This window comes from Pyrus communis, chromosome 7, assembly GCF_963583255.1.
Source record: "Pyrus communis chromosome 7, drPyrComm1.1, whole genome shotgun sequence".
Classification (NCBI taxonomy): Eukaryota; Viridiplantae; Streptophyta; class Magnoliopsida; order Rosales; family Rosaceae; genus Pyrus; species Pyrus communis.
In genome coordinates, this window is record NC_084809.1 from 12,534,270 (window position 1) to 12,546,402 (window position 12,133).

General features: G+C 38.0%; 1 protein-coding gene across 2 annotated transcripts; it reads left to right on the forward strand.

The window, feature by feature from the left end:
* Window positions 1-1,005: 1,005 nt before the first annotated feature.
* Window positions 1,006-9,242, forward strand: LOC137739905 (protein ROOT HAIR DEFECTIVE 3-like). Of its 2 annotated transcripts, none has more exons than XM_068479650.1 (20): window positions 1,006-1,265; window positions 2,635-2,898; window positions 3,761-3,831; window positions 3,924-3,987; window positions 4,077-4,142; window positions 4,276-4,323; window positions 4,409-4,471; window positions 4,577-4,633; window positions 4,968-5,123; window positions 5,201-5,269; window positions 5,355-5,434; window positions 5,643-5,721; window positions 6,042-6,207; window positions 6,375-6,499; window positions 6,802-7,064; window positions 7,206-7,302; window positions 7,391-7,558; window positions 8,009-8,113; window positions 8,366-8,451; window positions 8,874-9,242. In XM_068479650.1, coding segments are annotated over exons 3-20 (1,698 nt in total). In that variant the 5' UTR covers window positions 1,006-1,265; window positions 2,635-2,898; window positions 3,761-3,829; the 3' UTR covers window positions 8,878-9,242. The 2 variants fall into 2 exon arrangements, with proteins under 2 accessions (XP_068335751.1, XP_068335752.1); XM_068479651.1 differs by having other exon boundaries at window positions 8,369-8,451.
* Window positions 9,243-12,133: the final 2,891 nt, after the last annotated feature.

The window sequence follows — 12,133 nt, forward strand, 5'->3', positions numbered from 1 at the left end:
TTAGTAGAAGCTATGTATTACCATCATACATCATGCATTGGGCGTTCACTTATTTCTTTGTACGAAATTAGTTCTCTCATATATCATGTGCATGGGTATTGCGTTACTGGGTGAGTTGGGTGGCGAGGTCGGCGACCCGTCGAACTTGGCAATATACGGGCAAGTGATATCTGCGACGACGAAACTTGGCGATGGAAGCTCGCCGGAACCGGGCAAGTGATAAACTTGGCGATGGAAGCTCGCCGGAACCGGGCAAGTGATAAACTTGGCGAGCGAACCGGGCAAGTGATAAACTTGGCGAGCGAACCGGGCAAGTGATAAACCTGGCGAGCGAACCGGGCAAGTGATAAACTTGGCGAGCGAACCGGGCAAGTGATAAACTTGGCGATGGAAGCTCGCCGGAGCCGGGCAAGTGATAAACTGATGGAAGCTCGCCGGAACGGGGCAAGTGATAAACTTGGCGATGGAAGCTCGCCGGAACCGGGCAAGTGATAAACTTGGCGATGGAAGCTCGCCGGAAACGGGCAAGTGATAAACTTGGCGATGGAAGCTCGCCGGAAACGGGCAAGTGATATCTGCGACGACGAAACTTGGCGATGGAAGCTCGCCGGAAACGGGCCGATGATATCTGGGACACCGAGTTTGACAGGGTAAGAACTTGGCGATCGAAATCCCGAAACAGGCCTGTGAACTCCGCTACAGAGAGATTGACAACGAAATTGGGGATGGGAAGATGGAAATCAGCCAGTGATATCCACAATGGGTCTGTGTAGCTTACCCGCCCACGGTGCGGTGACGGTGACGGAGTTTGAGAAATTCTTGGGTACGGATCACGTAGCTTACCCGCCCAAGACAGCCCTGTATTCGGGTTTACCAAAATGGGTCTGTGAAGGATCCGAATGCAGAAGAGTCCACCGTGTCTGTTGTGGGTCATATTTGGACGAATAAATTAAGACAAAAAAAAAAAAAGAAAAAAAAAAAAGGGTTTTGGTTTGGTGTCTGATCAGAAGTTGACTATTTGTGTGGCTCATGTTGTTTCTTTCTCCTAATAATCCTCATATGTTTTGGCTAAATCATTTCAGTAGTATCTTATGATGCGCCGAGGCCGACCGCGAGCGGTGGTAGCTGCTGCTACTCTACACAGATTGTTGATGGTGACGGAAGTTTCAATGAAGCTGGAGTTGCAAGTTTTGTCAGGTCAAGTAATTTTGCCCAGCATGGAACTTCTTATACTACTGTCGCCATTATCGGCCCTCAAAGTAGTGGTATGGATTCTCTATTTCTATTATTAGATTATCAAATTTGTAGTTACACTCAAAACGTGCCACTATAGACAGGTGAATGTTTTTGAATTATCTGCTGTCGCCATTATTAGCCTGTCTATAGAATTCTATTGGAATGGAATGAATGACTTTTTATTTTGAAGGAATTGGATATATATCAAGGAAACTATCCCTTCTATCCTCCCACTTTGAGGTTTGTAATGGATAAATTTTTTTAGGGACGTTTGATAACTATTTTGTTGTTTAGTTTATTATTTTTGTTTTAATTTCCAGTTTTCAAGAAGACAAAGACCGAAAACTGAAAGCTACTCTGTTGAAGTTTTCAAATTGGTTTTCAATTTTCCTTCTTTCTGAAAATTGAGAACTGAAATAGTAACCAAACAAATTTTATGTTTGGTTTTTAGAAAAATATAAAAAACTAAAATCTGAATACTTAGTTACCGAACAAGTTTTTTGTTTCAAAAAAAAAAAAAAAAAAAACCCCTAAAAACTGAAACAGCAAATTAGATTCAAACGCTTAATTATACATTCTATTGATTAAACATTTGTGGATTTTCAAATTTGAATGACATTTTTTTGGAATTTTGATTACTGTGCTTTCACCTTTATCCATGTCATTTTTTTTATTTTCCAAACTCAACGTTTTGTATAGATTCTAAAGAAAAACATAAGAGCTCTCTATTATTAAAACTGGGATCTAGAGTCCCTAATTCGTTGCAATCGCGTAACCATTAGTGTAAATAATATCGTTGGTTTAAAAAAAAATAAAAAAAAGTGAGACACCTATGTCAAAACGCCTTGAAAATTGAAATGGTTAGCAAACACGTCCTTAATTAGGAGTGCATTTTTGCTTACCACCCTTAAATTTTGAAATTTATGTGTATCCACAACATAGATCTTGAAATTAAGCTCATCCAACGATGATGAATAGGGTGGTGAGTATCACCATCATTTGAGGATGGTGAGAAAAAAATGTTCCTGTTAATTAGTAATCCATCTTCTACCTGAATTGGCCACAATATTTTCATTCTTTTCTTTGAGTTCTCCCTTAGTTCATAAGAGGTCATAAGTATAGAAAGGCATGGATATGAATATCAGATAAATTCCAATGGAATACTTTTTCTTTTGTCATCCGCTGTTGATATATATTCAGCTCTCTACTTTACCATTGTAAGGATTTCTTGTTGAATTTTCCTCGTCCTGCAGAGTTTGATTTAATTTTTTTCCACAGAGAGATTTTGCATATATAAATTTTTCCCTTGTTAAAATAGTGAGATGCCATATGATAACTGAATGTTTTACATCTCTGATTATGTTTGTTTGTTTTCTTTTAATATTATGATCTGGCCAGGAAAGAGCACACTGCTAAACCATGTATTCGACACCAATTTCAAAGAGATGGACCATCGTATTGGAAGGCAAGTTTCAGCACGAGAAAACTTTGACAATGATCACTAACATTAATTAGTTGTACATATCGTGAGGTGGTAAAGTTTTTTTTTTTTTTTCTAGGTTTCAAACAACAAAGGGTATTTGGATTGCAAAAGGTCTCAGCACTGGGCGTTTCACTCTTGTAATCGACATAGAGGGTACAGATGGGAGAGAACGGGGAGAGGTAACTTCGAGAACCTATTTAAGGGTGTTTGGGTGAGGGATTTTATTTCCAAGGCATTTAGGCAAAGATCACAAAGGGTTGAATAAGAGGAATAACAAAATGCACAAAATGAGCATTGCAAATGTATGTAGAAATTTGTAAATGACTCATTCTAAGTAGTCATTCGCAAATCCCTCTCACATAACTTTTGTAAATGCTTATATGGTGCATATTCTTATGACTTTTTGTGATCTATTTCTTCATCACAAATCACTAGTGTACCTAAATCCTAAATCCCTTGGAGTTTGCATACTCTTGGTTTTCATCCAACTTCAATTTTATGATCATGCTTGAATTTATTGTCATGAGTTCATTGCTGTAATTTTCTAAGTATATATTGAGAGATCTGTTGGATAATCATTTCAGTTTATAGTTTGCCAAATATTGAAAAAGTTAAATAAGTAGCTTTTAGTGTTTGGTTTTCAGTTTTCAAAAAGTGAAAACGAAATGGTGATCACATGATGCAAAAAATAATGAAATCCTAGGTGTTTTTTATATCCCCTTTGCTGTTATTATCCACCTATTTGTGAAATTTTATGATGCTATACTGTAATTTTATACCTTATCATGCAAATTTTCCCGTTCCCAAGTTTTTTTTTTTTTTTTTTTTTTTTGGTTTAAAGCGCTTAATTGAACTATATATGCGCTTGGCATTTAGTTATTTAGTTTAGGACTACTTTACATGACTGCCATTTGCTCAATTGGCATTTAGTATTTAGCATTGGATACAGAATTGTGAAACCTGTTCTCAGTGTTAAGCAGGCGTGGAGAATGCAGTAGGATATAATCGCTTGCCGTTTATTATTTGGTCTTTTATTTTCAGGATGATACAGCATTCGAGAGGCAGAGTGCCCTTTTCGCTCTTGTTGTTTCAGATGTAGTGCTCATAAACATGTGAGATTCGCCCCTCCTCCTCTTTACCGACTTTTTGGAATTTATATTTCTTCAGTCCCTGTGATCAATCTTCTCAAGCAATTTTTGTATAGGTGGTGCCATGATATTGGTCGTGAGCAAGCTGCAAATAAGCCTCTCATAAGAACCGTGTTCGAGGTATTTTCTACCTAGTAATTACCTACTGCAATTGATCATCACTATGAGTTTCAGCACCTAACTTTGTGCTTCAATTTGCTAATATATAGGTGATGATGCGATTGTTTAGTCCACGCAAGACAACTCTGATGTTTGTCATTCGTGACAAGACAAAGGTAATTGGTTCTACTCTTTTGGTATTTGTTATTCATTTTTTGAGAGTCTGTTGCATTGTTCCCTTTCTTGGTATAAGGCCATTCCACTCTAGGTTGAGTTTTTGATAGTATAGTTACCCTTCTTTGTTTGTAGACACCAGTGGATTATTTAGAACGTGTTCTGAAAGACGACATTCAGAAGGTAAGTGATTAATTTGTGTGTGCTTTATTTGACATTGCCTTAGTTTAATTATTGGTATTTTCAGCCCCTCTCTCCTTTATTGCAGATGTGGGACTCTCTTCCTGAGCCTAAAGCCCACAAGAAGACTCCACTAAGTGAATGTTTTAATGTAAGATCTCATGCTTATATATTTACAGATAAGAGTTTAATGGTGCTTTTGTTGTCAAAACTATCAATCAATTGCAATGAAAATGTGTCATGTGTGATTGAATAGGTTGAGGTTGTTGCGCTTCCAAGTTATGAAGAAAAAGAAGTCGAATTTGAAAAGGAGGTACGCGCATGTGGTTTTTGTGCATTTATGAACACCATGTAAAACAACATGCATATAGGGTTAGCACAATCTCTGGGAAGGACTATAAGAGGATCTTCCGTAGAAGGAAAAGAGAAAATAACTATGCAAGAGTGTCAGGGTTCCTCTCAATTGTTTGCATATGTATTTTCAAACACAGTTTGGCGAGTACCTTACAAATTATTTTCTCATATTGTTCATGCCCATCTCCTCTTTGTTCTTCTTTTCCATTCCAGTTTTTTTTCCTGCCCAAAGAAATCGATTGTCCCATTTTGGTTTTTATTTCTAAATTTCCTGTATATGTTTGTCAAATAAGGTTGCTTGCTTGAGGCAGAGATTCTCTCCTAATGAACTTGGGGGACTAGTTGGAGATCAACCGGCAGTTGTTCCTGCTTCTGAATTTTCTTTCAGTTCACAGAAGATATGGGAAGAGATCAAACAAAACAAAGATCTTGATCTTCCTGCCCACAAGGTAGAACTGTGAATATGATGCATGAATGTAAATTAAAAATAAGCCAGCTAGCAACATCCATAACTCTTCCTTTGCAGGTCATGGTGGCAACTGTACGTTGTGAAGCGATTGCCAATGAGAATTATGATGCTTTTGCACAAAATAAGGTACCCGCTTTTCATATATTTTCCACATCCTCCATGTTTTTCAAATGCAGTGGGATCGCCTTGAATAGCTTTAGCATTATCACAGGAGTGGAGTAAGTTGAAAGAGGCTGTTCAATCTGGCTTTGGGGATGTGCTCAGTTCACTCCTTGATACCTACATCTCAAAGTATGCACCTTTCATTTAGGTTATCCGGTTTTAGGCTGCAGGATATAATTTTGACTTCTTACCTTTCATAATATTTCCACCATATTCAGTACCGCCAAAACTAATGATTATCAAACGGCCTCTAAGATATTTGCTGTCTCTCCAAGTTTTATTTTGTTTTGCTGGATGCTTGTCTATATTTATTTTTATTTTTATTTTATAATTCTAGGTATGATGGAGAGACTACATATTATGATGAAGGTGTCAGATCTGGGAAGCGCAAGCTGCTTGAAGAAAAATTGCTGCAAGTAATTAATCTCGATACCATTCTTGTGCGAACTGTGTGTTCCCCCTTCCCCCTCCTTCCTTGTGATATACATGGCTATTATATAACAATGCAGTTTGTTACTCCTCTGATTGTGGTTGATAAAATTTCTGTTATTACTCATCCCTGAATCTTCCATGCATGTCAGTTGATCAGGCATTCCCAGTGCATCAAAGTAGCTGAACTGTTTTTACTTAAAATTATCGATCTTTTTTTCTCTGGAAAGAAAGAGTTTCCAGTTTTAGTCATCCATTCAATCAGACATTTTTCTTCTCATGTTGATTGTTTTCACTGTTCTGTTAGCTTGTTCAACCTGCATTCCATAATTTGGTGGAGAATATAAGCTCTTCTACACTGGATAAATTCAAGGAAGCATTTAATAAGGCCTTGGACGGGCAGGAGGAATTTTCTGTTGCAGCTCGTTGGTGTACCGAGTATTTTATGGCTCAATTTCACAAAGGCTGCAAAGGTATGTTTTGAGAGTACCATTCCTTCTACACTCGGACACATCTTAAGCACAGCTGCTGATCAGTCAATTGTAGGCGAAGACATAATTAATAGACCTTTTCAACTGGTGTGATTTGTGTTTAACTTGTTTTGTAAAGGACTCTGAGATTTGACACATTATTTATGCAGATGCTGCTATCAAACAAGCAAATTGGGACACCTCTACAGTTACGGATGAACTTGAACGTGGCATGAAAGCCCATGTTGATTCAGTTTATGCTCTCAAGATATCCGAACTTGCTGCACATTGTAAGGTATAATAGTTTTTTTTTTTTTTTCCTTCTTTCTTTTGACTCTTCTGAAATAGTTGGAGTGACTGGTATTCATAAACCTCCAAGCCAGAAGTCAACTCCCAGAAGAAAATAAAAGGGGTAGGATAAAGAAAAAATCGAGCCACTGTCACAAGTTAATTTCTTTAAGCAGTCTGATTGATTATATTGTGACACATTCCAAGTAGTTTGTGGATCTTTTCTAAAATGGTAGTCAATCTCTACATGTTTATCCATGGTGACTAAATTGTCCCGGGAACCTGGTTGATGATGTAACAAAAATGCAGGGGAAGTTGGAGCAGTTGTTGTCAGGACCGGTGAAAGACCTTCTAGAAGGACCTAAAAATGAGACATGGCCCACGTTAAGAAAAATTCTCTCACAAGAAATTGAATCAGTTCTTTCTGGGAGCTGTACTGCATTTCCTGGTTTTGATATGGATGATCAAACCAAAGGCGAAATACATGCAAGTCTAGAGGAACATGCAAGACGTGTGGTTGAAGCTAAAGCAAGAGAAGAGGCTCGAAGGGTTCTGATCCATATGAGGGACAGGTAAGAAATTCTTACACTTGTTTGATCATGCTATAACATTGCTTCAGATTTTACCGTATGCGATTGAGATTTAAATTGCCTGAAGATTTGCAGCTTATTTAACCATGACTCTGAATCTCTGATGATTTAAATTGCCTCCAGTTTTTCAAGACATTTTAGCCACGATTCTGATCCCGTTCCACGTGTTTGGAACGGTGGGGAAGATGTCAGAGCAATCACCAAAACTGCTCGTTCTGCAGTACGGCACGATTTATATTATAACATCTATTGAAACTTGAGTTTGAATTTGACTTGAAGCTTTGTTAATATACTGCTAATTTTTTCAGGCCTTAGAAGTGCTTTCTGTTTTGGCTGTGAGCCGTTTGGATGGTGACGATGATGGTAAAAATGTTCTGAATACTTTATCCAGTGCCTTGCTTGGTTCCACAAATGTTACTGCCAGAGATGGGAATTTCAGAACATTCGACCCACTGGCCTCAAATACTTGGGAAGAGGTGAACTTTCTTTTGTGCCCGTTGTTGCTCATGAATTTTTAAAACTCGTCACTTTCTGGTTCTCTAGTCGGAAATTAGGCTATACATTTTAGTTTCATCCGGACATGGACATGCAAGCGTCCTTGTGGAACATCACAAATACAAGATTCCCTCCTCTCCCCATACCAATCAGAATCTGATTTTTCACCTGCAAACAAACTCTCCCCCTCCCCATAATTTCCACCCGCTTTCCATTACCGAATAAAAAATACCGAAACTTGGATGATATTCGGATGTTTTCATTCTTGTGGGAGATGTGGGCTGCAAAGTGCCTCCCTCTCTCCCTCCACCCATCGCCTCCCCTAATTTTCTCTGCCTCACTCTCTGATCAGGTGCTCATGTTGTGGTAGTCTCTTATTTTCATGTAAGCACCATGTACCCTTTTTGTGACTTTTCACCCTCTCTATGCAGGTTGAATCATCAAAAACATTGCTCAAGCCTTTCGAATGTAAAAATTTGTGGGGGAAATTCTTGGCAGAGTCCCAGACCATTGTTTCTAAGGCATTTGCTGAACAGGTAAAACATTTCACCTGTTAATGGTTACAGATTTTGATTTTCTCTTCTTCTCTGTATACCATGATTTCAAAAAGAAGAAAAAAAACAAAAAGTATATTTAAACTGACATGAAATAGTTTTGTGTAGGTTTGGGTGGTACTAATATGCATAATATGCTGATCTAATGCATTGCCAGTCCTGTACATGTTTTGTTTAATTTGAATTACACGGGTCAATTTTTCCATTAATCAAACATGTTGTTTTACGTTTCAGCAGGCCAACAAGCGTTTAAGATTAAATCCTTGGTTGATTGCTGGTGTAATTTTCCTGGGAATCAGTGCAATTAAGAAATTTTTAAGGTACATAATATACTTCCCTTATACAGTAGAGGATAAATGATAGGTTGTTAGTGTTCTACCATGTTAAACTCACTCCGTCATGGATACAGCAATCCCTTGTGTCTTGGTGTCATCTTGTTCCTATATTCCTCCTTATTAGATGATATGTTGTTAGTGTTCCATATTACTGTCACCGAGGTGACAAGACGAAAATGTTTTTCGCTTCGAATCAAAATGTTAAAAGTTTCCATTCCTGCTACCAAGGTGACTAGGTGAATGGCGGATTGATATTAGGCACAAAAGTTCGTTCTCAGATTCCGCAAGGCGCAATAGACCTATTTTGTTCTCCTTTTAAAACACAAGTATTTTGTTGCAATTCTAAAGCAGGTCTAGTTACATGCTGAGTTCATACTCATTTTGTAGTAGTTTTGCTATGATTGCAGGTGAGGGTAGAGTGCGCCAACATAGACCAGCGCTGTCGGAAAAATAGTGTGGAGCCACCAACTTTCAGTAAATTTTGGCCTCAATGGAAGAGCAGCTTGTATGAATCTGGTTTACTTACACGGCACAATTTAATTGGCAATTTCAACCATAGCGATAACAATGGGGGTTTAGTCAATTTGAGTTTCAGAAGATTTTAATAATTTTTTTTAAGTGACAGATTTTAATAAACTTACAATTTTATATGGATTTTAACATATTTATATGGATTTTTATTATAAATTTCTATGGATTTGGTACATTTGTATGGATTTTATTTGTAGATTTTGATGGATTTGCATAGGCTTTTATTTTCATTTATCTATATAGTTTTTACTAGCAAAAACGTCCGCGCTCTGCTGCGAGAAATGCTACAAGTATAATCTTATACGATCTAATTGTTTTTGTCATATATGAGCCAAATTGCAGAGAGCGATGTCATAGTTGAATAAGTTTCCCTTTAGAAGAGTTGACAATGGGAAGTCTAAGCCTAAATCTAAGTATCAAGGATGGATTCTGGTACATGGATGTTGGGGATCAGAAGGTTTAGGCAAAGCTGCCTGGGTGTTGTGACTAGCTTCCCACAGAACCCTACATTCGTTCAAATGATTTCGGTGACGTTGTACGAAGACTTCACCTTCTTCTTTACTACTAACCCTAACCATTGGAGGGCCATATTGAGAGTTGTAATCAGCAGTTGTGGGTGAAAGAATGCTTGAAGAAGCAGACATAATTTCTGAATATTGAATAATTGAAGAAAGAAAGGATTGAAAGGATAAGGAATTTCAGACGGGAAATGGAAGAGAAGTTTTGAACAATTTCTTAAGCAAAAGACTTGGAAATTTTTGAAGAAGTAAAGAAGACGAAGAAGAAGATCTGAAGATATTCTGGAATCATTCGATATTGAATCAAGATCGTCTCAACACGACATCAACAAATCCGACGACTGGAATTAATTGGGAAAAAACGAACAGTCCCTCGTTCTCCGTGAATACGTAAGACATCATCATCATTGCGATATTGATGACACATTTATTGAGGTTGCACACCTGAATCCCAAATGTCTCGATTGCTTTGTAGAATTCTCAGGGCTGAATAGCCAAGCCACAAAAGATTTGAAATAGTACGTATTTTGATTTACTCTGAAAGACATGATCTTTAGATAACTATCCATCCTCAAGGGGGCACAAGTCATTTTAGATACATAATTAGGAGCAATTGTGGGACCATAATTTTTTAGGATTAGAATAAGGTTAATCGGAATACAAATACTTCAGAAGCATGATCATGGACTCAATAGCTTCCGCAACAGAGTTGCACAAATGGAGTAGCAATGCCACCATCATACTATTTCGGAGCAGTAGGCAAAGTCTGACGACTTAACTAAGATTGATCATGCTTATTCCGCAAAACACGAGAACCTAATCCAATAAGGAATCAAGAAATTTCCTATGTTCTGAAAATTAAAATTCATTAAATTTGGCATTTAATTGGAAAAATTGTGAAACATTGATCCTTCAAAATAAACTCCACGAGCTATGTTGTGCATGTGGACTCCACAAATTGGTTGATTAGGGCGCCACATGGCTTAGAAAAAGAAAAAAAAAATTCCAATTACAAAAAAAACTGACAAACAAACTTCTTTCCAACCTCTCTAATTTCCTCTGATCTGTGGGAACAAAATGTTAATTCGTTATTTATTGAAGAAAAGTAAATCTTCTTTATAAACTTCTGTAACTGGAGGTCATTTTCTTTGAACTCTTCTATTCCTCCGAATAATCCGACACGTGTAGTAAGAGATGAATGTGTTTGATGCAGGCTTGGGGTGTATCCAAGTTAATTAAACAATCATCTCTTTCGGAGAAGGGCTGGTGTTTAAACTATGACTTTCTAGAGTAATGCCATTCATATTATATTTTTGTACTATATTTTCATACAATCTTAGGTGTATTTGATGTGAACTCTAATAAAAATTCTCCCTTTGATACCAAGCCTTTCGACAGGAGAACTCTAATAACCAAGCACCTTGGTATGATATACTTTTCCAAACTATAATTTAGAGCAACTGAACTTCCAGCCACATCTGCAGGATGCCAACCCATTTTGTTCACAAGGAATCCATTTTACTCGAAAAATTCTTCTCTGCTAATTCCATAATCTGAGGATTCTTTCTAAATGCCAACAAGAAATCATCTTCAGTCCAACCCCACTGCCTATAAAGTTCCATCTTTTGCACCCATTCTGATTCATTCACCCGAGCGAACATTTACAACGCTCTCATAAATGTGGCAGAGGAAGGGGGGACACCCATACTTGTGACCTTCTTGACATTTTCCTTGTCAGGTTCAAGGGATACTAGAAAAGGACGAAGTGACACCCAATACAAGATTGAGGTCTCTGGCACTTCAAGCGCCCTCAGAGCTGAAATGTTGGGAGCAAAGTTGCTTCTCACTTTGGACAGCACTACCCACTGAAGCGTCCTGAAGAAGCGGACAAGGTTGTTGTCATTGAGGAGATGTAAACCTTTTATGATATCATAAAAGGGTATGGTACTTTTCTCTAAGCTTAATCTCAGCAATTCTGGGTTGCAACAGAGGACCGGACCAAGGCCCTTTCCAGAAAGGCAAACAGAGGCTAAAAACTCAAGTTTGGGCAAAAGGTTCTTCTCAGCATCGTATAATAGCAGTCTTGGGCGTTTTTTAACTAGTCTGGAAATGTCGGTTTCGTTTAATCCATGGGCTTTGAGAAGGTTCAGAACTGAGTCGGGTCCTTCCGGGAATCAAAATGTACCTTCTTAGACGCAAAGAGGGCAATTTCTGGAGACAACCCACATAAATTTATGAGGTATGATACTGTAAAGGAGCGACCTTTTTCTTGGAGTTTAACTTTTTCAGCAACTAATGATGATTTGGATGAATATGATCTGAGAAAAATAGCTTCGTTTTGGAAAAATTGCAAAAGGGTCACCGAATCACCGAAAATTCTACAGCTTGGAAGCGCTAATTGCAATCTCTTACAGCAAGAACTAAGCATAATTAACTATTGGTTAAGAAGGAACTCACCAAATGCACCCCGACAGAAATGCAGTTCTTGTTCTTGTAGTTAAAGAGAAGAAGGGACTCGCCAAATACCAGCGATGTTTTCTCTGCTCAGATTGGACAAGCCAGAGATCAAGTGTTGATGAATTGGCTTTCGTACCTCCACCAACTTGGGATTTAGGGTT